General features: G+C 32.0%; 2 protein-coding genes across 2 annotated transcripts; both read right to left on the bottom strand.

Annotated features, from left to right (window-relative positions):
• Window positions 1-135: 135 nt before the first annotated feature.
• Window positions 136-9,501, bottom strand: LOC134696423 (uncharacterized). Its single transcript, XM_063558220.1, has 5 exons — window positions 8,739-9,501; window positions 7,645-7,675; window positions 3,954-4,219; window positions 3,107-3,134; window positions 136-866 (listed from the first exon to the last, which is right to left on the bottom strand). The coding sequence occupies exons 1-5, from the start codon at window positions 9,462-9,464 to the stop codon at window positions 334-336; spliced, it is 1,584 nt and encodes a 527-aa protein (XP_063414290.1). The 5' UTR covers window positions 9,465-9,501; the 3' UTR covers window positions 136-333.
• A 636-nt stretch (window positions 9,502-10,137) lies between these two features.
• LOC134697546 (uncharacterized) lies at window positions 10,138-22,193 on the bottom strand. The gene is made up of 8 exons (XM_063559827.1): window positions 22,113-22,193; window positions 21,247-21,354; window positions 19,361-19,432; window positions 18,543-18,594; window positions 15,891-16,133; window positions 13,781-14,242; window positions 11,528-11,634; window positions 10,138-10,614 (listed from the first exon to the last, which is right to left on the bottom strand). The coding sequence occupies exons 1-8, from the start codon at window positions 22,191-22,193 to the stop codon at window positions 10,138-10,140; spliced, it is 1,602 nt and encodes a 533-aa protein (XP_063415897.1).
• Window positions 22,194-22,701: the final 508 nt, after the last annotated feature.

Below are 22,701 nucleotides of genomic sequence, written 5' to 3'. Positions count from 1 at the left end.
CATTCATTTTATATTTACATGGCCACAAAATGCTTCATAAATACCAGATAATGGCCACCAATCGTGTTAATGAACATATAAATGTATGGAAATATAAAATGAACAATGAAAAAGAAATGCTAAATGTATGCTAAATTTTGAAATTTTATTAACTCCCTTAAAAGTTGTCATCCCAAAAAATCTTCAAACATTTAATCAGTTGTTTGACTTTGTTTACACAGTTTGATTACTTTTTCAAAGATTTCATTTTGTGTTTTTTCAAGGTCAATAAATAAAATAATTACAAACATATGGTGCCATTTACATTTTTTGGTGCAATGAAGCTTGAAACAGTTAAGATTTGTCACTTCTCTTTCCTTTCGATGACAGACTAGTTGGTCGTAGATTTCTCTGTGCAGTTAGTGTCACTTGCTTTACGGCTACAGGTATCCTAGATGGCCTAATTATGTTTCCCTTAAGTGGTGCATGTTTATCAGATTTCGATGTTGCAGCAACATATGTTACTGTTGTTTGCTTTGGTATTGCGCCTTTATTCTGATGTCCTGTTTCTTCTGAAACTTTAAGTGTGTTTATATCTATACTTTGCATGATTTCCTCCAAACATGTTGTCCCTCTTCCAATATTGAATAAAGCTTGAACAAGCACTTGTAATGTAGGTTTGACTGTTTTCTCTTCTTTCCATGTAAATAGCACTTCCCTATTCTGAGCTGCTAAGTCCCGGGGATTATTGCTTTGTATGTTTTCCAAATTTGCAATGGATAGCCCAATTGCTGTACCAAGTTGAAAAAATACCTGACCAATCTGTGGAGCTAATTTATCTAGAATCTCATCTGTTGGAATAAAATCCAAGAAATCGACAGGAATATCTGAAAAACAGTAATTATTTAACATATATTTTCTTTTTTTCATATAGATTAGACCGTTGGTTTTCCCGTTTGAATGGCTTTACGCTAGTAGTTGTGGGGCCCTTTATAGCTTGTTGTTCGATGTAAGCCAATGCTCAGTGCTGAAGAACGTACCTTGACCTATAATGGTCTACTTTTATAAATTATTATATGGATGGAGATTTGTTTCATTGGCACTCATACAACATCTTTCTCTATCTATATAAGATAACTTTGAAATATATACTGTTATACATATATTCATTGATCTGTGAAAATATAACACATGTGGCACTAGGAATACATTCTGGTGATTTTGTACAATTTCCTTATTAACATTTATTGCATGCACAAAAAAAACGCAAAGGAAAATATTCTTTATAATCACATGAAGGAATAATAAAACTAGAGGCTCTAAAGAGCCTGTGTTCCTCACCTTGGTCTATGTGAATATTAAACAAAGGAATCAGATGGATTCGTGACAAATTGTGTTTTGGTGATGTGTTTTTAGATCTTACTTTACTAAACATTCTTGCTGCTTACAATTATCTCCATCTATAATGAACTTGGCCTATTAGTTTCAGTGGAAAATATTAGTGAAAATTTACAAATTTTATGAAAATTGTTAAAAATTTACCATGAAGGACAATTACTCCTTAGAGAGTCAATTGACCATTTTAGTCATGTTGACTTATTTTGAGGTCTCACTTTGCTGTACATTATTGCTGTTTACAGTTTATCTATAAATAATAATATTAAAAATAATAACAAAAAACGGCAAAATTTCCTTAAAACTATATAAAATTAGGGCAGCAACCTAACAACCGATTATCCAATTCATCTGAAAATTCCAGGGCAGATAGATCTTGACCTGATCAACAATTTCACCCCTAGTCAGATTTGCTCTAAATGTTTTGGTTTTTAAGTTATAAACGAAAAACTGTAATTAACCCGATGTTCTATTTTTAGCCATGGCAGCCATTTTGGTTGGTTTGCTGAGTCACCGGACACATTTTTAAAACTAGATACACCAATAATGATTACGGCTAAGTTTGGTTAAATTTGGCTCAGAATTTAGTTTCAGAGGAGAAGATTTTTCTAAAAGATTTACGAAAAATTGTTAGAAATTTACTATAAAGGGCAACAACTCCTATAGGGGTCAACTGACCATTTTGGTCATGTTAACTTATTTGTGAATCTTACTTTGCTGAACATTATTGCTGTTTACAGTTAATCTCTATCTATAATAATATTCAAGATAATAACCAAAATTTGCAAAATTTCCTTAAAATTACCAATTCAGGGCAGCAACCTAACAACAGGTTGTCCGATTCATCTGAAAGATTTTTGTAAAAGTTAATTACGACGCCGGACGCCGGACGCCAAGTGATGAGACCAGGTGAGCCAAAAATCAATAAGTTTATCTTTTATATATTATTGGTGGTAACATTTCGAAAACACACTAAAAACAGAACTTGATCACATGTATAAAGAATGCTGGTAACACATTAACAGGACATATGTTGAAATGATTGATCAAATGTCACAAAAAGATGAATATGTTGTATATAAAAGACAGGTTAAGTTCTACTCCAACACATATGCATTTTGACTCCTTGGTTCTGATTACATATTCTCATGCAATGGTCTGCTATTAAATAAATGTCTTCTCAGAACTTTGAGATGCATTGACCTTAAAGTATTATCTATTTAAAAAAAATAAGTAATCATCCAACAAATATGCCAAAGAAAAAGCATGATTAAAAAAAATTAAAAGAGTAATAAAACAAATCATTTAACTGTTAAGACAAAATTTAGTAAACACATGGAACACAACAAAAAAATCACAGTTTTGTTTATGTCACTCATCATCTTCCATCCACCATGCTTAGTAAAATTGAGAATGGAAATGGGGAATATGTCAAAGAGACACCAACCCGACCATAGAGCAGACAACTAGTAGTTTGCTTTTAAAACTAACAATTTGTAAAAATTTAATTCCAAAACTTAAAAGTTAATTAATAGCCAAATTTTGATTTTTTTTAAAATTTCATATTACATCTTGTTTGGCAATTCGTAAAATATGTACATAAAAACCGTGCACATGAATTTATTTACTTGACATGCATAATATTCACTGGAAACTTGTGTTAAACTTCCTTCATAGACATCATTTTATATGTATTATACTAATACGTTACTCTCCATTAACGTTTACATACCTGTTTCTGCTTTTCTGACTCTTCTTACCTGCAAATAACAATTAAATGTTGACTCAAAGATATGTCTTCCCTTTGTGTAATTTGGATAGAATAAGATAATAAATATTGAAATTAAAATGGTAATATTCAAACATGTTCGCTTTGCTTATTCATTGGCGGAAGAACATGATGGCCCTGATCTATACTGGTGTTCAAAACTTAAATCCTGCACCAAACACAGAATTACCAGCGTTTAACTTAAACCACTACTACTAGTATATTGTTTCTTGTAATTTATGATTTGATAAAACCCTTACAACTTAACACATGAAGGTGCAAGGCCAAATAACTCAACCTTGTTCTATGTACATATTCAAAAAAGAAGAGAATAGTACTCATGACGAGAAATCCGTTTTGTTGTCTTGTAATCCTTTTTATTTAGTCTATTTAGTTTCTCTTGATAACTTTAGTCTCTACTTTGCTAAAAACCAAAGAGGTACAAACAAATCCCCATTAAGTGACAATTACTCCTACATAGAGTAACAGTATACTTACTATATCTGGCAAAATTTGACAGGTAAATATTTCTTGCCTTGCTGATCATTGTTTGTGCTATAGGATGTTTTTTTTCTATTATAATTTTTATCACATCAGACAGAACCCAAAATAAAGTTAAAATTCTCATCAAATGGCCAAAAAACTCCTTTCTACAGTTTTGATCTATATGGACAATTGGTAGAGACATGTTTGCTCCAGTTTTTTTTTTATTAAGACTGAATTTGCATTTTAACTCAATTTTCTACTTTAGCCATGTAAGCCAATTTAAAGCTATTTTGACAGGCAAGTAAAGTTAATTGTGAAATCTTACTTGACATAACACATGTGTTGATATATTCATTTTGATCAGAGCTTCTTCCAACGCTTTGAATTTTCTTTTCTTTTCTTTCATGTTTGATAATACCATAAACTTTGCTAGTTTTATATCGTTTGGATAATTGTGTGAGGTATCATCCCATTCCTTAGACATTTCAAGATATGTAACTAATTCAAACATTCTGCTTGAAGGACAATTCATTGAAAAACGCAACAATTCAATATCACTTGGTATCTGGTTTAAAGCATTTTCACTTAAACCTGAAAATAAAAATATGGTTATTGGTATCACAAATTCATTTGCCTTACTATTTATATATTTAACACTCCGAAACGTGTCCCCACAAACGCGTCCGACTCCCCCAAACATGTCTTTTCCCCCCTAAACACCTATCATAGTGTACAAATCTTCAATACATTAAGAAACTATAGTTTCATTGATCATTCAAAAACGAATGCCAACAATAACAACTTGTTAGCTTTAAATATGTTTTATGAATTTATTTCAATCTTTCTTTATCTGTTATAACCATTAATATTTTTTCTCAGTACCGTTTTGCTTTTATAAAGGGCCGTAATACCTCTACTAACTGTGTACTGAAAAGCACCGCCTACCTTCTAACCTAATGTGGAATATACACGGTCTTCACGAGTTTGCTTTTAAACAATCATATTTCTAGAAATGTATATGAGGTAAGATAAAAATGTCTACACGAGATCACTTGACAAAGACGTACGCATATAAAGGTGACTTTATTGCATTCAACAATGATACAAATCTATTCAGTTAAGTCAGCTACAAACTAGCCTACATAAATAAAAGAATAAAATTCCAATACCCCAACGTTGCACATATTTTATAATTCCAAAGGGAATGACTCATCCATCATTTTATATAATTTTCCGAGACATTTCTGGTATCAACTTATAGTATAAGTTTATAAAATTTAGCAAGAATAGAACCAAAAAGAGCGCTACATGTTGCAAGGTAATTTTTCATAATTGCAATATTTCAAAGAGGCATAACTCTTAAAAAAAACTAACGGCCACCATTTTAAAACATTTCCCAGATATAGCTAGTATCATCATACAGTGAAAGTTTATAAATTTCTGGGCATAACTAAATGTAGAAGTTGTCCGAGATAATGTTGAAATATACCTACAAATTTTATAAAAATCTGGCAAGAATTGTACAAAGGAAACGGCAGCAAAAGACACACGGACAGATGCCTATATCCCATGCAAGTCGTTTTAGGAGAAAAGGAGGGGGGGGGGGGGGGCAGACATTTTAGATGATTTAAACAAAAAAATAACTGCATAATTCAAACAATTCAATTTACAAAAGTAACAAAATATAATAGACAGACAACCACTGAATTAGAGGTTGCTGAATTTGAACAGGCAACTACTAAATGTTTAAAAAAGAAGATGTGGTATGATTGCAAATGAGACAACTATCCACAAAAGATGCACGGTTAAACATATTACAGATAAACACTGAAAACTAAGAATGTACTTCATAAGTAAAAATCAGTTGCAAGTATTTTTCTGATCCTGTATTGTTGATCATTTAAACTGTTCAGTTTCTCTCTATCTTCTTAAGTTTTTGCTCAAAACACAAAAGAGGGTAAGATAAATCCTTATTTAAGGGCAATCACTCCTATATAAAAGAGTGATAGTCTGCTAATATTATAGGCTACATTTGATTTCTTCGTTGATCTTGTCTTGCTGATCATTTTTGTGATTCAAAGTGTATATCTATCTCATGTAATTTAATGATTTAAGGTAAAACACAAAACAAAATATGATAAAACTCGTCTTAAAAGGACAATGAGTCCATTTCGCAGTAGTTGGATAAATTTATCTATTTTGTCTTTATTGAAGATATTGCTTTTCTGATCATATTTGCGTATTAAAGTGTCTATCTATATATTATCATTTCTAAGAATATAAGCAAAAACTTGAGTATTTGGTTAAAATCGTAATATTAGGAAAATGAATTTAATAAAGAGTTGACTGACGGTTTGACTTTGAATATTTTTTGTAGGATGGTGTTGCTGATCACTTATGCAGTTACAGTTTCTTTCTATGTAGTATTACTATTACTATTACAATTATTGGTAACATTTGACATTTAAAGTCCATCCTTACTAAATAAAGTCTTCTGACAGTTCTGTCTTAACACTATCAGATTGGTAGAGCTCAATATTCTGAACAATTTCGGCCTTGTCAGAATTTGCTCTATATACAAGACTATTCTAAGCCATCTTAGTTGGCAGGCCGGATCATCATGCATCAGTTTGACGTGTATGTGCTTCCTTTTTGCCTTTTGCTTAGGGAATTCCATTCAGACCCACCCCCACCCCCACCCCCCCCCGAGATCGTTTTTTTTTCTTTTTTTTTTACTTTATACAAGCATCAATATACATTTGTAAATGTCTGTAGCAAGTCAGGAATATGACAGTTGTTGTTAATTCGTTTGTGTTTTATTAATTGATTTTGTCACTTGACTTAAGACTTTCCGTTTTGAATTTTCCTTGGAGTTCAGTATTTTTAGAATTTTACTTTTTATACAAAGGGCTGTGGATGACAACAAGAATATCTCTACCAGTTTGACCTGGTATAAAGTTTTAAAACCTATATTGTTAAGCGTGATACAATCGCGTTGTGGGGGGGGGGGGGGGGAAGAGGGGATGGATTTTATTATATTTACATTTCGTGTACAATAGTCATATAAAAATGTTTTTACATTTCGAAAACACAATGATTTTTAAATATCCTTTGCAACCAAGATATTTTAAAAGAATTATTTGATTGTATGTAGTCTGTTGTATGATTATGAGTAAAACTTAATTTCACCAAGGGTCTGTTTGCTGTAAATGCCTTTAAATGTTTAAAATTAGTGTTGAAGTTGTCAACATTTGAAATTGGATTTTAAAAAAATTTTCCTGTAAACTTCTATAGTTTAAACCATGTTCCATTTTTAGTCATGGCAGAAATATTTGCTAGATTATAGGGTCATTGAATATATTTTTCAATCAAGATTGAAAATTATGGCTAAGTTTAATTCTGTTTTACCAAGTAGATTTGTAAAAAATGTACCAAACATTATTCAAAATTGATTACAAAGGGCAATAAAGGGGTTAAATGACAATTTTGTTCATGTTTGATATATTTATAGATCTTACTTTGCTTAACATTATTGCTGTGTACAGTATCCCTATGTATACTAATATTTAAGATACTAACTAAGAACTTCAAAATTTCTGAACATTTCCAATTCAGGGACAGCATCCCAATAAGCGGTTGCCTGATACATCTGCACATTTCAGATCTTATTTCTAATGCATATTATACCCACTTTTAGATTGTTCTAAATGATTAGTTTCAGATAAAGAAAGCCGAAACTGGTTTGGCTTCCTATGTTCCATTTTTAGCCATGTAGGTTGACTATGAACCAACTTTATGTTCTAATTCGTAACCTCAACCGAACATAAAACATTTATCCTTATAATACAAAACTCTCACATGGTAGTAGCCACTTGCAAAAGTCAAGTGCATTTTCGAGAATATATATATATCCAATCAAAGACCTTTCTATAAATAGCATACACACATTTTCCTTACCAAACATACCAAACTAGCATCGATATATGTACAACTTTGATAAATATAAGAATACTTACCTGGACAGTTCTGCTCACACTGTTCTTTCTTCTGTAAAAATAAGATATCAAGATATAATTATCTTTAATATATTGAACAAAATTCTATAATGAGTTTCATTGACGACAAATGATTTCACAGACTAGTGACATCACTCGTGTTATCCTTAACAAAACAAATCAAGTTTGTTCCTATAAATGGTGATATTTTTTTTGAAATTCTTAATTCATTGTTCTCAACATCATTACATCCATGGTTTGCATTATTTCTTTTTAGGAATTGTTCACATACATAGAGAACCTATGTGTTAGCAAACAACATGTATCAAGGAAATTTTATAACGAGACAGGAACTTTTGAATATGTTATCTATAATTCCATAAATATGTGCTGTTAGAATGTTGGTAAATGAAATTTAAAGTTCAAAATCTCTGGAATATATTTCTACGATTCCATAAATATGTGCAGTTAGAATGTTGGTAAATGAAATTTAAAGGTCACAATCAGGATAGATGAAGTAATGCTTGTATATAATGTTAAATTAATTCGAAGACACTTAAAACATAAACTTTTGTCGTCAATACATAATCATGTAAAATACGCAAAATGTTTCTTAACATGTACCACGCCAGTCACAGCATAAATGTTACTGTTGAAATTGTTTGTTTTCTAGATTATCCAGTCAACTTTTAGATCCTTATTATGTTTTTTTTCAAACAGGTGAATGCACAAATATGTAGGTTAACGTGCATTATAGCTCGTTAAACACTTGAGCCGCCCATTGATTATTGTTGAAGACCTTATATTGATTGACCTCTATATGTCTTTATTGTCTCTAAATATCTTTATTGTCTCTAAATATCTTTATTGTCTCTAAATATCTTTATTGTCTCTAAATATCTTTATTGACTTTACATATCTGTTTTGTCTCTATATATTTTTATTGTTTCTAAATATCTTTATTTTCTTTCAATATCTTTATATTTCTCAATATCTTTAGGTTATTTGTTTCATTGTCTGTCTGAGTAGAAACCAAGTTTCTGAATTTTTTCATATTTTGTTTTGTTTTGTCTAAAAATTGTTCAATTTGGTTTATAATAATAGATAGTGCATACCTTATCTTGGTTCCAAACAAGCCAGTTTCCATCTTTGTGTGTTAAATTATGTTCGTCGCATACCCATTCGCTTGCCTGCAAAGCTTTCTTCTCACTGATGAAACAATGCAATTTTGAACATGAGTATTCAATATGGAAGATTGATTGTTGGCTGCGTTTTGCATGGATTGTGGACTGATAAAAATCTGAGATTCTTTCCATTGTGAGGAACAAGCATTCCTTAACACCTGTAGCTATATCAGGTACGATTAACCCGGAGGATGTTCTGTGGACGATGTAAAGAAGAATCTTGTTGCCTTCAACACATACAACAATATCATGTGACTTGTCAAATGATAAACCAATAAATCCTGAGAACAGGAGTTGTCTCCCCTCATACTGCTTGACAGTCCACATGCTCAAACAAGCGCTGATAAGACGATTTGGTAGAGCTGGTGGTATTATGGTCCCTTTGAATAGAAACGCTAAGCATATAGCTCTCTCTGGTGTACATTCTTTGTCCATGAAGCTGGTGGTATTTCTCTCTGTAACCATACAGGGAACAAAGAAGTTTTCTACTGGTAACCGACTTCCTGTAGTTGTGTCATATCTCCGTTGCTCTGCCAAGATATCTAGATAGATCAGGATGTTAAATATAAACTCTTTGTAAGGTAGAATTGCACAGAAATCTTTTTGCTTCCAAATTAGGTAGAGATCTTCCCGTCTTATGGTCCCACATTTTGACATTCTTTTGAAAGTTTCATGAATTCTCGTTTCCACTGGCCAAAATAGTTTATCTGCAAAATTTAAGCAAACATTAACATGATTAACAAACTATCTAAAAACGGGATAATGTAATGGGTGTTAAGTTTGCAGCCAGTTTGTTGTTCGATATTCAAATTTATTTGAAAATCATAAAAAAATATAATATTTGATAACATTAAAAGCATGGTTTTAATAGTTCAAAGGAGCGAACAGATATGAAGGAAATCGTTTAATGACCCCATCAAGTTGTCTCAAACTCTCGTTTTCCTCGAATATAAACCCTTATCAATGATCATGTAAGTTGCATATTTGTTTTTATGATATTCTGTGGATTCATTATTATTCGTTGGATACCAATTTTCTTGGGTTTCGTTGGTATGGATGAACCACGAATTGAAATGTTTAACGATTTACAATTTTCTATTCTATAGAATTCGTAAGCAGAGATTGGCAAAACCATACGTTTTTATCAATCCACGAGAATTTATACTCACGAAATAAAATTAAATACACAGTATACGAACTAATTTTTGCGGTTAATACTTTTCCGGATTGAAAACTTTTATCAATGTTCTATCCACGAAAAAAATCGAATATTTACACCCCGCAAAATTAACTCGCTTTATGGTACCTGTCACACAATATCATAACTTCCTTAATAAGTATTGACATAACTACCTGTCACAAATGACCTCATAACCTCCACCATGAGTAAGGGGTTGATGATAACGAAATCTTTTAGTTGTGGAGTATCAAAGTAAACAATCTTTCCCAGGGAGTGGTGGAAATTAAGGAAATCCTTGAGTAGGTCTGGGGACAGTACAGACACCTTGCTTATAACATTCAATTCTTCTACATCCTTCAATGACAATATTTGTTTTCCTTCTGCTACCAGCTCTGCAATCTCGAGTTCAAGGGGGACACAAGCGTTGGGCATCTTCTCCCCCCAACAAGGATGTTCAAACGTTAGTTCTGTGATGGCTTTCTTGAGGACTTGAATTTCTGTATCTGTGTTATCCCTTGCATTGACAAATATCCGTTGTGTAAGGACTAGATGGTTTCGTCCCTCGTGGTCCTTGAACAATTCCTCTACTCCATTGTACAACTCCTCACGTCTGGACTCAACATCATCCTTAAAAGTGATAATTTAAGATATGACATAATCCTTCTTTTTAATTTTTTTCTATTTATTTTTTATTTTTCCTAAATGATGATATTGAAAGTACCTAGGAATTACAACAATACATGTCTTCAGAGTACTTATATACTACACCAATCCGACCATAGAGGAGATGGTATTCTAACGTTACATTAGCGTAATTGCAGATCTTTAACAATTAAAAAAAAACATCATTAATATTTGAGTCAAATGATTTAGAGCTTGATTTTTTACATTTGTATATTCTTGATGACCGTTGACCTCAAATGTTCTTTGATTTTTTATGATGTTGGGCTGCTGTCTTACTTACTTAATACCAACACAAATATCTGCATTTAATCTTATGAATCAATAGAATGAAATGTTTATGATCCATTGCACAAGAAATTTGCCATTTAAAATTTACCCTGCCATATTAAAAAATGTAAAATGAATAAAAGACAATATAAATTTTAATTAAGAACTATAATAAATAATTGGACACGGAAAAAGATTGACTTGATCAGTCTTCTGATAATATCTAAATTACTTAAAAAATGCCTGTACCAAGTAAGGATTATGACATATGTTGACCATTCGTTTGATGTGTTTTATCATTTGCATTTGCCATTTGATTGGGGACTTTCCGTTTTGAATTTTCCTCGGAGATCAGTATTTTTTTGTGATTTTACTTTTTACTTTGTTTTTAATGGGTACATTAAGAACTATAAACAAATAACTGGACACGTAAAAAGATTGCCATGTCCAGCGTCCTGTTTATAACTAAATGACTTATCATTTGTACTTTGTTTTTTATTGTTACATTAAATTAAGAACATGAAATAAATAACTGGAAACGTAAAAAGATTGACTTGTCCTTCCTCCTGTTTATAACTAAATTACTTACCATTGGTACTTTATCTTTATGGGTGGCAACAAATAAGATCTTTGGAATGCCTACATACACCACCTTACAATACGTTAGGATTGAGTTAACCCAATGTTGTAGAAATACTAAAATATATTTAAAAAAAACACCCAATACAATAAAAATTTTATATAAACTGTTATCATAGAAATAAATCTTTTTTTATTTTTATTCAACAACGAATCCACTTTCTGCTGTTGACAATATATCTCACTAATCCAGCATTCCAGTGACGATTCCCTGTTTGTTAATATCAGAAATCCAGGGTTGTTTTCTTAAGCATCATTATAGTAAATCAATATTAGTTTTAATCTAACAGCTAAATTTTAAATTATCAGTAATGAAATAAACCAGTAAATATCAGTAACACTTATTTGTTTAACTATAATATATATATTATCTAGCAATAAATGACTCTTGGGTATTGTTTTAAAAAAAATCCTATTTTCTCAAGATATATCTAGCCTTTTTGTAATTTTTTATAATGCAAATATTGAAATTAAAATAGTAATACTTGAAAATGTAAATTATGCAAATATTAAGGGTCGATGAACCATGACTGAAGGTATATGGCTGAACAATCTTAATGGGAATGAGATTTGTCAATGTTAATACAACTGCATACCGAATACGATTGACTTATTGTTTAATAAACATAAATACAAACATAAACTTGTAAACTATGCAAAAGATTCAATGTCACTGAAACATGATGAGGAGGTGGGGCTTTATAAATTCCATGAAAATATGAATTGCAAATGCCAATAAATTTACATATACCAATATCATTGAACTAACATTTGCAGGTCATCTTATACTGATCTAATCACAAACAAATGATTCTGTCAAACATGATAAAAACTAGAAACTCTCACGTCTTAATTGAAACGATGAAAAAAGCAATACATTTTAGTTTTGTTCATTGTTTTTGATGTTTTGTCATATGATTTTGTCATGTTGTTCTAAATTTTCCGATTTGATTTTCCCTGAGTTCAGTATTTTTGTGATTTTACTTTTTTTCCCATTGTGTAGCAATTTGTTTAAATCTTTACCCTGGACAGGAACATTTCAGCTTTTTTAAAATCCAAGCAGAATATAATTTTTGTGTATGTTGGTAAACATTACAAAAAAGGGTGGTTGACAGATTATTTTTGATATTCTGATAAGAATACACCTTATCGCTACTTGTCCGCCATTGCTGGATATCACTCAGGTTCCCGTAAAAATTTGACGTCATAAAACAAAATATCTGACGCCACAATGGAAATGTGATTGTTGTATGCGTCAAAAGTTCAAACAGCTGGGTTAGCCGGGATTAGCGATAAGGTGTATTGTACACAAGAGTGCACTAACAATATAACTCTTATGACAATAATTATTCAGCACTTATTTTTAACTAGTCCAAGACTTGATTGATTGAAGCCTAATGTATTAGTTTCATTGAATTATGGAAAGAATTGTACATATGAGGGCACAATCGATGCAACTTTCCGTATAATTATTGTTTCCAAGGGGCATAACTCATTTATATATAGTTCATCGGTACTGACTTCCCAACTAGCTTAGACATGTTTGATATGAGCACTCCCGTGTTGGCATGATTATCAATTATATGGTCTTTTTGTTTTATAAATTTCCAGTTGGAAAAACTTTATATTTTCGAAAAACTAAGGATTTTTATTATCCCAGGAATAGATTACCTTAGCCGTATTTGGCACAAAGTTTTGGAATTTTGGGTTCTCAATGTTCTTCAACTTTGTACTTGTTTAGCTTTATAACTATTTTGATCTGAGCGTCAAGGATGAGTCTCATCTAGCCGAAACGCGCGTCTGGCGTATTAAATTATAATCCTGGTACCTTTGATAGCAAATGTCACATCTGGTGGACGTATCGTCCCCGAGGGTTTCACCAGCACAGTAGTCAGCACTTCCGTGTTGACATGAATATTAATTGTATAGTCATTTTTATAAACGCGGGTCTGGCGTATTTAATTATAATCCTGGCACATTTGATAACAATAAGCTATCAAATGGAACAGTACATTTGCAAACATTTGAATGACAGGTAAAATTCATATGATTATAGGGCAAGATTTGGCTGTCTTCAAGTAAGCATTATCACAGTTACCTGGAAAGCCTTGTTGTTAATACTGGTAATAATGTAGATGTGTTTTTATATAGTTAACATATGATGTTCAATATGAGTCTTTGTATTGTGAATAACGTGCAGTACCTGCTGGGGTTGGTGTCATGTGCTGCCCTGGAAAGCACAGAACATCTGGAACTAGCTCATGTAGGTTTTTGCTTCCATCAAATACCACAAGAAACAAAGCTCTGAAAGTCATGAAGGTTTGGTGTGTTGTATAGTATACATACTGTCCGCCGAAGTCCCAAAAGATCAATCTTCCAACTTTCATTTTGTAGTTTCCACTTTGAATGACTTTTTCCATTCTTTTTCTTATTTCTTCTCTGGTCATTTTCGATTTCATGTGTGTTTTCATCTCTGGTCTTCTCTTAGACACACTGTCAGATATTTGAGGTGATAGAGATTTGGTTGCTAGAGGATGTTGGAAGGGACCATGATTTGAATCTGGTAAATGTGGTTTCTTCGGTGTGGTTTCTTCTTTTCTTTCATCCTCTTCCACTGAAGTCATTAACACCTTATTATACACAACATCTAAAGCATCATACGTTTCTGTAAAATATAATATATCACTTTGAAAGATATAAAAATATTTGATTTGGTTTAATACTGTGCTAAAATTATACTGAAAAAAGTAAAATCACAAAAATACTGAACTCAGAGGAAAATCAATTTGGAAAGTCCATAATCACATGGCAAAATCAAAAAACAAAACGCATCAAAAACGAATGGACAAGAACTGTCATATTCCTGACTTGGTACAGGCATTTTCAAATGTAGAAAATGGTGGATTAAACCTGGTTCTATGATACCATCTTTCTTTTTTTGAATTTTCATCATAGACATACTCACGACCAAATAATTTGAATGATTGTTAACAAAAAGTTAACATGATCCAACATAATAAATAAGGTATGTTGCTCTGTATTTTAAGCAAAGATACAAACTACCATTTTTTTCTGTTTTATTTCTGTTCAACTTTTATTGATGAGCAGAAACCTCAGGAATGATTAAAGTTAACTGTAGAACAAGGATTATTTTAAAACGTTCGCAGATAGAACGGCAGTAAATTAACAGACAATACGCTCCAAATTTAAAGCTTACACCCATTTTGTGAGTAATGAATGGCAATTCAAAGTCACGTACTAGTTAAAAATTCATTGTATTGAAACAAAATTGTAACTTGTTCTATAACTTGTCCTGGAGTAAACTATTTAACAAATATCAAGTCAATATCTTTCAAACGTGATCTGTAACTTGTCATGATAAAACTATATGCCAATTAAAAAAGGAACACTTTTCAGAATGACGGAAAAAGTGTGGAGAACTGATTATTTGAGTAAATTTTCAAGACCAAAAACCATAACTGTGCACAAAATCGTATAACTAGAACAAAGTTCAAACTTGAAATGTTACTTGTCATGATACAACTATATCCCATTACCAAATCAGTATCTTCAAGAAGGGCGTAAAAAGTGTGGAAACAGATAATTTTACTGAATTTCCTAAGTCAAAGACCATAACTCAAATGTTGATCAGACCAGCAAAAAATTGAAACTTGATCTGTAACATTTCATGATAAAACTATACATCAAATATCAAATTACAGTCAACTCCAACAGGAAAAACAAGTGTGGAAAACTGATTTGCCGGTTTGACGGATGGACTGACAGACACTCAGATGGAATGACAGATAGACAGATGGACAGAATGCAAATCTTAAGTCCCGTTCGTCAGTAAGGGACTTATAATTAAAAGAGCTTTGCGAAGAGTACATTAAAGTATATCATTTTGAACTTGCTAAAAAAATATCATAATATGCAGAAGTTGTTTATTCTTATCAAAAGTCAGTATTACGGCCCTGTAGAAACAAAATGCACAAGGATATCTAAAGCCGGTTAAGGCATTAAAAATTGTGAAAATACGACGGTAAACATGATAAAAAGACAGTATCTTCTGTATATTAGACTAGAAATTTGTTCAAATCATAAGAGAGACTACATTGAGCAATCCTAACAATAGTGAAAAGTTCGTATCACCGTTTAAATTTGCTTAATAAGCCGCAGGCTTTTTTTCTATAGATGTCTCTGTCTTTTCAATTTATAAAGATTACCTGATTCTAAAGGTAAAACAGAGGTGGAAAAAACAAATGAGGTATTCAAACATAAAAGAAAAGCTAAAATGGCATACACATGCCTACCTGGATCAAAATAAATCCAGCTTTTAGTTTCAACATCGAGTCCACACCGACCTTCTATAAGGGAAATTCCATCGGTAGGATGTCTTCCTTCTGGGATGACATCGCCAGCTAAGAGCTTGACAAGACTCGTTTTTCCGACACCGAACTGGCCTGTTACCATACAGCGCATGTCATAGGAATCATACGTTCCACTACCAAGTAACCTGTTTAACATAGCAGACTTTGTTTGTGTCTGGATTGGATCTGAAATTAATTTTTTTTTATATAAAAAATATCGTTAAGTCCAAGTTCTAGTTCAATAAAGATTTTTTTAAATTTTGTTTTTAATATTTTTCTCAACAAATAATTAAAAATCAATGTTAAATATCATAGTTTGATCTATTATTGGTTATCTATAACATGTTTAAGGAATCTATGGATGTCAGATATGAAAATCATTTTGAATATCAGATACAATTTTAAAAATGAAACATTTGTATACTTTTCCTGCCTAGAAAAGTGAATAACAATCAAATATCAATTATTAATGACCAAGTAGGATGTCTTTTATTTCCGTTTCGTATAATTAAACAGTCCAAATTTATCTAAGATTTGTTGACTGACTTAAAGGCAAATGGAGTAAATGTGCATAAGTCAAAATCTCACACAAGCCATATAAAAAATAAAAACATAATAATGAACAGAGCTTTTATTCCTGTTCTTCTCTTGCCAGTTGATATTATAGGGTCAGCAACAATGAACGAATCATTTATACCATACAACAAAGGCATTTGAAGGCCTCTAACGTCGACTAAAGCGGTACTAATGATAACAATAAACCTGAGTTCACCTTCTTTTTACCCATCCGCCTCGAAATGCCAATTTGTGAGATGTTTGTGTACGACGGTTCTCAAATTAAAACACCAGGGATACAAGATAAGTGAATTAATTTTGAAAATCTTCTATCGCTGCTAAATATGATTGAATTTACACTTGACATAAACAGTCCATGAATTTAATAATTTATAATTACGAGCGAGGTTTTTCAACATACATTTGTCATACATTTCCGAACAAAAGACCAATGTATTAGTAAAAAATGCCAAATGAGATACAATACATATAAAACTAGACAACAAATGAAAGACAGCTCGGGGTACGTCTAAATATATGTCAGAAATCCTAGCAGTTTAAATAGTATGAAAGGGCCATATACATAACAGATGACCGGATCTGTATTTTGAAGAAATTAAGAAAATATTAAATAGCAAGACATGAAAGATTGACGGTGTATTAATACGAGACATTTTCACACGAACAAGCACAGCATGACTGTAAATATTATAAAATAATAACTGTAAAGTTTGTTCTCAATATTTTTAAGTCTATGTTAAACATCGATTGATTGATGTTGAATCTGTGACGTCCAGTTATCTAGAAGGAATCTATAAAAGTCGAACATAGAAGTCATATTGAAAATCAGATAAAATGTTGAAAAAGAGATATTATTTTACATATCTAGCTAAAAAAAATAGAATAAAAATATAAAAATGTCAATTGTTCACGAACAGTTGAGAGGTATTTTCGCCTTGTATTATCTAGGTTGTGACCTTTGTCAAGGTCATCAGTCCCAGATGTCATTGCATGAGTCTAGAGCAGTTAATTTGTTTTAAGAGTTATACATTATGTCTTTTTAAACATTGTCAATGGAGTTTATGACGAACAGACAAATCTATTTAATCAGAAAATAACAGAGTTCCCCCTCAATTATTTTTTCCGCAATCCAATACTTCTACGACTATACGGTTTACGCAATTATCCCCTAACAAAGTCAAAAATCAATTTTAGTCATAAAAAAATGACTTTGTGGCACTTACATAGATATATTGTTTGCTACAGAATCATTTGGCCATGTTTTATGGGAGGCAGACTCATCGAACGCATTTATTGATAAATATACCCTAATGATGTTGAATCGGACAGGTTTTTGTGTATTGCTTTTTTTTTGTCCCAAGGCTTATCTAGAAAAAGGACAATTATCACAGAATAAATGTGCAAAATGGGTTATATCTATGGTCAAATGGTTTGTTTGGAGCAGGTGATATATGAGGTTCTTTCCAAATCGAACATCTTAAGTTCATAAATTTGGCATTATTGTCTATAGTATATATTATACTGATATGACACTTAGAAAACTGTCAAAAGGCTTTTTTGATCTAACATGTAAAGTGTAAATTAAAACTAATCACATTTTGTTTTATTCTATCTGGTCTGGGAACATACAGTTTTAGTTATTTGATTTCGCTGTCTACACATATGTCCGACTAGTACATTTGACCTTTTGGACAACCAATTTTTAGGGTCTTTGTTGCCCATGGACATGTTAATAAATGTTGCTTGACAAAATTTGTCTTAGTTGTTTCAAAAGAGAAGAGAAAAAAAGGGGTCTATTGACAATTTTGGACATGCTGACTTATTTGTAGGCCTAACTTTGCTGAACATTAGTGCTGTTTAAGATAGTAACCAAAAACTGCAAAATTACCATAAAATTATTGATTCAAATCAGTAACCAACCAAATATTTTAGGGTCGTTTCAAAACAAAATGTCATCTACAACACGATGGAAGCGCAACGACAATATATGTAACAATAAAACTAAGTTTAAAAACATACCTTCTGTCTCTAGTTCAGCAGTAACACCTGAAGATTTCTCGGACATGAAAGTCTGAAAAAGTTAGGATATGCACAATACGTACAATGTAATAAAATACTTCACATTAGATAAAATAATCTGAGAAAAAAAAACTATTTTTCAGATAAACGAGCGTTCCTCATGAAGGTTAATCAAGAAAAGCGCTTCGGACACCTGAATAAGTAAACGTGATGTTTTAAATTTTTGAATGGAAAATCAGTCAAACTGTTGACTATTATAATATTCCTTGACCCCACACTTGTTATTATTTGTATTGATGATGTCTTTGTCAACTGTAGATGGTGTTGAACCACTACTGTTTTTACCCTATCAGATATACCGTCTTTTCAAAAAATGTGCAGAATTAAATTTGACTACATCGCTAAGAAGGCTATGAAATGATATCGACAAAGTTGTACAATATCGTGTTGACATTGTCTACTTTGAGATATCGTCAATGTCAACGATGAAGACAAAAGTATGACACGATATCGGCAACATTGTACATTATCGTGTTGACATTGTCTACTTCGCGATATCGTCAATGTCAACTATGTAGACAAGAGTATGAAACGATATCGACAAAGTTGTACAATATCGTGTTGACATTGTCTACTTCGCGATATCATCAGTGTCAACGATCAAAACAAAAGTAGGACACGATATCGGCAACGTTGTACAATATCGTGTTGACATTGTCTACTTTGCGATATCGACAATATCGGTAATTCTTTGTACACTTGCCATGAATGACAATGTTTGATAATAACCATGATGTTTGTTTCAACACTATATGTACCTGTAAGTATTCCATCACTTCTGTATACTGTCCAAACTCATATTCTGCTGCTAGATCATATGGAGTGTGACCCTGAAATTCAGACACATCTTTATATTGCTTTCATCTCTTAATTACAAAGACGACTTACGTAAAATATCTTACAATTAGTACCAGTAGCAGCTGAGTGTTGTTTTGTTTTATTTTTTCAGATGCAAACCATATTATGTTGGTTCATTAGATATATACCCATTCATACCCTCCTATATACGTATACCCAAACCACACCCTCCTATATATGTTAAACCTTACCAGTTTGGAGAATATTGATTGTGTGGGAACTCAACGGGATAGTTAGTGCGTGAGTACAGCTGTGTTTATATATATATTCCTTGTAAATTGAAACATTGTGCAAGTGTAATTGTGCCATTGTGGTTAGTTGCAGACTAACAAGAGGATACCAATATTGGTGGACGTTGCAAATAGAAGTTGTATATATGTGATTTTGTGTTCATACGTTTTGCGTGATACTTACATGATTACGTGCTTGCATTGCCTATCATGATTTTCTTGATAGAGGGTTACTGCTCACAAGGAAGCTATTAAACCAAGAGTTCCAAATGGTGAAGTTGAAATCATCCCTTCGTAAATTTTACGGACGCCATCACGAGTTGGTTGACCGTTATGGAATAACCGTTTCACAGATGATGTCGGATATGTTCCTTACGTCGTAACTACAATCCCCTTCCCTTTCATAATATTTGACCTACCGAATTAGACTATTTACCGGATTTGTAATCACATAAGCAACACGACGGGTGCCGCATGTGGAGCAGGATCTGCTTACCTTTCCGGAGCACCTGAGATCACCCCTAGTTTTTAGTGGGGTTCGTGTTGTTTATTCTTTAGTTTTCTTTGTTGTGTCATGTGTACTATTGTTTTTCTGTTTGTCTTTTTCATTTTTAGCCGTGGCGTTGTCAGTTTGTTTTAGATTTACGAGTTTGGCTGTCCCTTTTGGTATCTTTCGTCCCTCTTTTGCATACATGGTGTAATAAAGGGCTGTATGCATGTTGCATAATGATCTGTTAGTGACTTTGTGAATAAATCGGTCTGTTACATGTTGCATAGTGATTACATAGTGACATTGTGTATATATATTCTGTTATGAACATTGTGTCTGTGCATTTTGAATGAGGTACTTTACCCGGCATTTTGATTAATGTGCATTGTGTGGCGTATATATTTGACATTGTGAATTCATTTAAGGGTGTGTTTATTGTTTTAGATAGGACAACTTGTTGTGGTGAAAACAATTGAGTTTAGCACTTGAAATCCCGATTTATTCAGATACGGATCCATTGATCGCCCGGTTACACGTTACACATCATTTGATAGTTTTTACTGTTATCACAGATGTCATTGTTTGAATCGGGAATCAAATAAACGATGACAAATATGATAGGTTTCTCTGCCACTAGACAGCTTAAATATATGCATGAATTGGAAACTAAATAATAGTCTTCATAGGGTCATCGTTTTTAAATTTATTTTAAAGTGCCAACACAATTTAAAAAATGTATTTACCCCTTATCGAACATACAATTATTGTCTAGTAATTAATTTTTGTTATAACTGCACGACAACGAATGGTGTAAGTTTTGTTTGCAAATTGGTTTGAAGATTGTTTTAAATTAAAGCAAGTATGAGAGTATGTTCACGTGATTTATAGTAAAATTTAGCCATTCAAGTCTATATAACGCTTTCATATTTCAAGTCCAAGGATCATATGACTTTTAACAATCATGATTATAGCCTTGAATAGTTTTTTTACTAACTATATGTTATACGTCATATTAGTGTTTCATTACTTAATAGTTGATCACTCGGAATATATTATGAAATATTACCTCATGTGATTTAATCAAGGGATTGATATATCCTTGCTCTACAAGATATCTTGTGATTTGTAAATGTCCGAACAAAGCAGCCCAATGTAAAGCTGTGTATCCATCATTCTATAATATAACCAAATAACATGTAAATATTTTGGACAATACTTTGTCATCAATATCTTTAATATACGACATATCCTACAACTGACATTAAAACTAGTCTGATAAACTGGACAATGTTGTTTAATAAATATAAATAAAATATATATCACATGAATCAGTGGTCAAAACTAAATAAAATGACCAGTCACATTTGTATTTATATTGAACATAAACAACACATAAACAACATGTTTTTTTTGTGAGATGTAAAAACTTCCATCAGAACTGTCATGTTAAAATTGTTTTTTTATAGAAAGGATTTTTTTTATGTCAATGTATTAATTAAAATTCTCTGAGTAAAATGACATCTCACTTTATATAATCCTATTAACAAGTATTTGTTGATATAATGATTAAATCTCTGAGTAAAATGATATATCCCTTAAATATATAGACCTAACAAGTATTTGTTGATATAATGATTAAATCTCTGAGTAAAATGACATCCCAATTTATATAATTTTCTAAGTATGTGTTTGTATAATGATTAAATCTGTCTGATTAACAGGATTCTGAATAATCATCAATTTTTTTTTAAAAGTAAATTTTTCATAGAAATTTAAATTTTTGAATATCCTGATTGAGTACAAGGAGACAAACAAAATGAGACCCCACTTTATATAATCCTTACAAATATGTATTGTCCATTAAACATATCTAATTAACAACATAATTTTGTATAGATTAAGGAATTTGATAAGAGTAAAGTGATGACATACATGTGTTGTGATATCTGGTTTACACCCGCTGTCCAGAAGAAATCGGGTGACCTCCAGTTGTCCGTAATAGGCAGCCGTCATTACTGCAGTCCGTCCACTATCCTATAATAATACAACTGGCATCAAATCTTGTCTGATAAACTGGACAATTGTTGTGAAATAAATTTAAATAAAAATATAAATCAATTGCTTTTGAAAAGCAATTGTAGGTGGTTTTCCCCCCCTTGAAATTGATTGAATTGGGGGGGGGGGGGGGGGGGGGGGGGGGTTGTATGTTTGTTTGTCTGTTTCTGTATGGGATCTATATTATTGTTACCGGAGAAGTTTTATGTTTAGTTTGGAAAGTTTTACTTCTATTTTAGGTACAGCGCGCGCGCCAGATTGAGGAGACATCACGTGACTTGGGTTTATAATAACGAAAACTTGTCTTTTTATTTCTCTTTAGGTCGGAACGTTGAACAGACAACATGTATAGAGACGGAATGTACACAATGTAATTTCTTTTGTCATTGTAGGAAATTGACATCTTTTGATGACAGTTCACGGGCAGTGCATGCTTTGGATTTAATTGATCCGGTGTAACTTTAAA

Source organism: Mytilus trossulus, chromosome 14, assembly GCF_036588685.1.
Source record: "Mytilus trossulus isolate FHL-02 chromosome 14, PNRI_Mtr1.1.1.hap1, whole genome shotgun sequence".
NCBI lineage: Eukaryota > Metazoa > Mollusca > Bivalvia > Mytilida > Mytilidae > Mytilus > Mytilus trossulus.
The sequence above is the reverse complement of the archived record's forward strand: the minus strand, read 5'-3'. Positions and strand labels throughout refer to the sequence as shown.

Bases quoted from the DNA above. Each gene is read 5' to 3' on its own strand.
- LOC134697546 (XM_063559827.1), bottom strand. From the start codon at position 22,193: ATGACGGCTGCCTATTACGGACAACTGGAGGTCACCCGATTTCTTCTG. The intron at 14,243-15,890 runs GTAGGCATGTGT...TATATTTTACAG, and splicing joins CTGGATTTATTTTGATCCAG to AAACGTATGATGCTTTAGAT. The intron at 10,615-11,527 runs GTAAGTAATTTA...ATCACTTTTAAG, and splicing joins ATAAAGATAAAGTACCAATG to GATGATGTTGAGTCCAGACG.
- LOC134696423 (XM_063558220.1), bottom strand. From the start codon at position 9,464: ATGTCAAAATGTGGGACCATAAGACGGGAAGATCTCTACCTAATTTGG. The intron at 4,220-7,644 runs GTAAGTATTCTT...TTTTATTTTCAG, and splicing joins GTGTGAGCAGAACTGTCCAG to GTTTAAGTGAAAATGCTTTA. The intron at 3,135-3,953 runs GTAAGATTTCAC...TGTTATTTGCAG, and splicing joins CAACACATGTGTTATGTCAA to GTAAGAAGAGTCAGAAAAGC.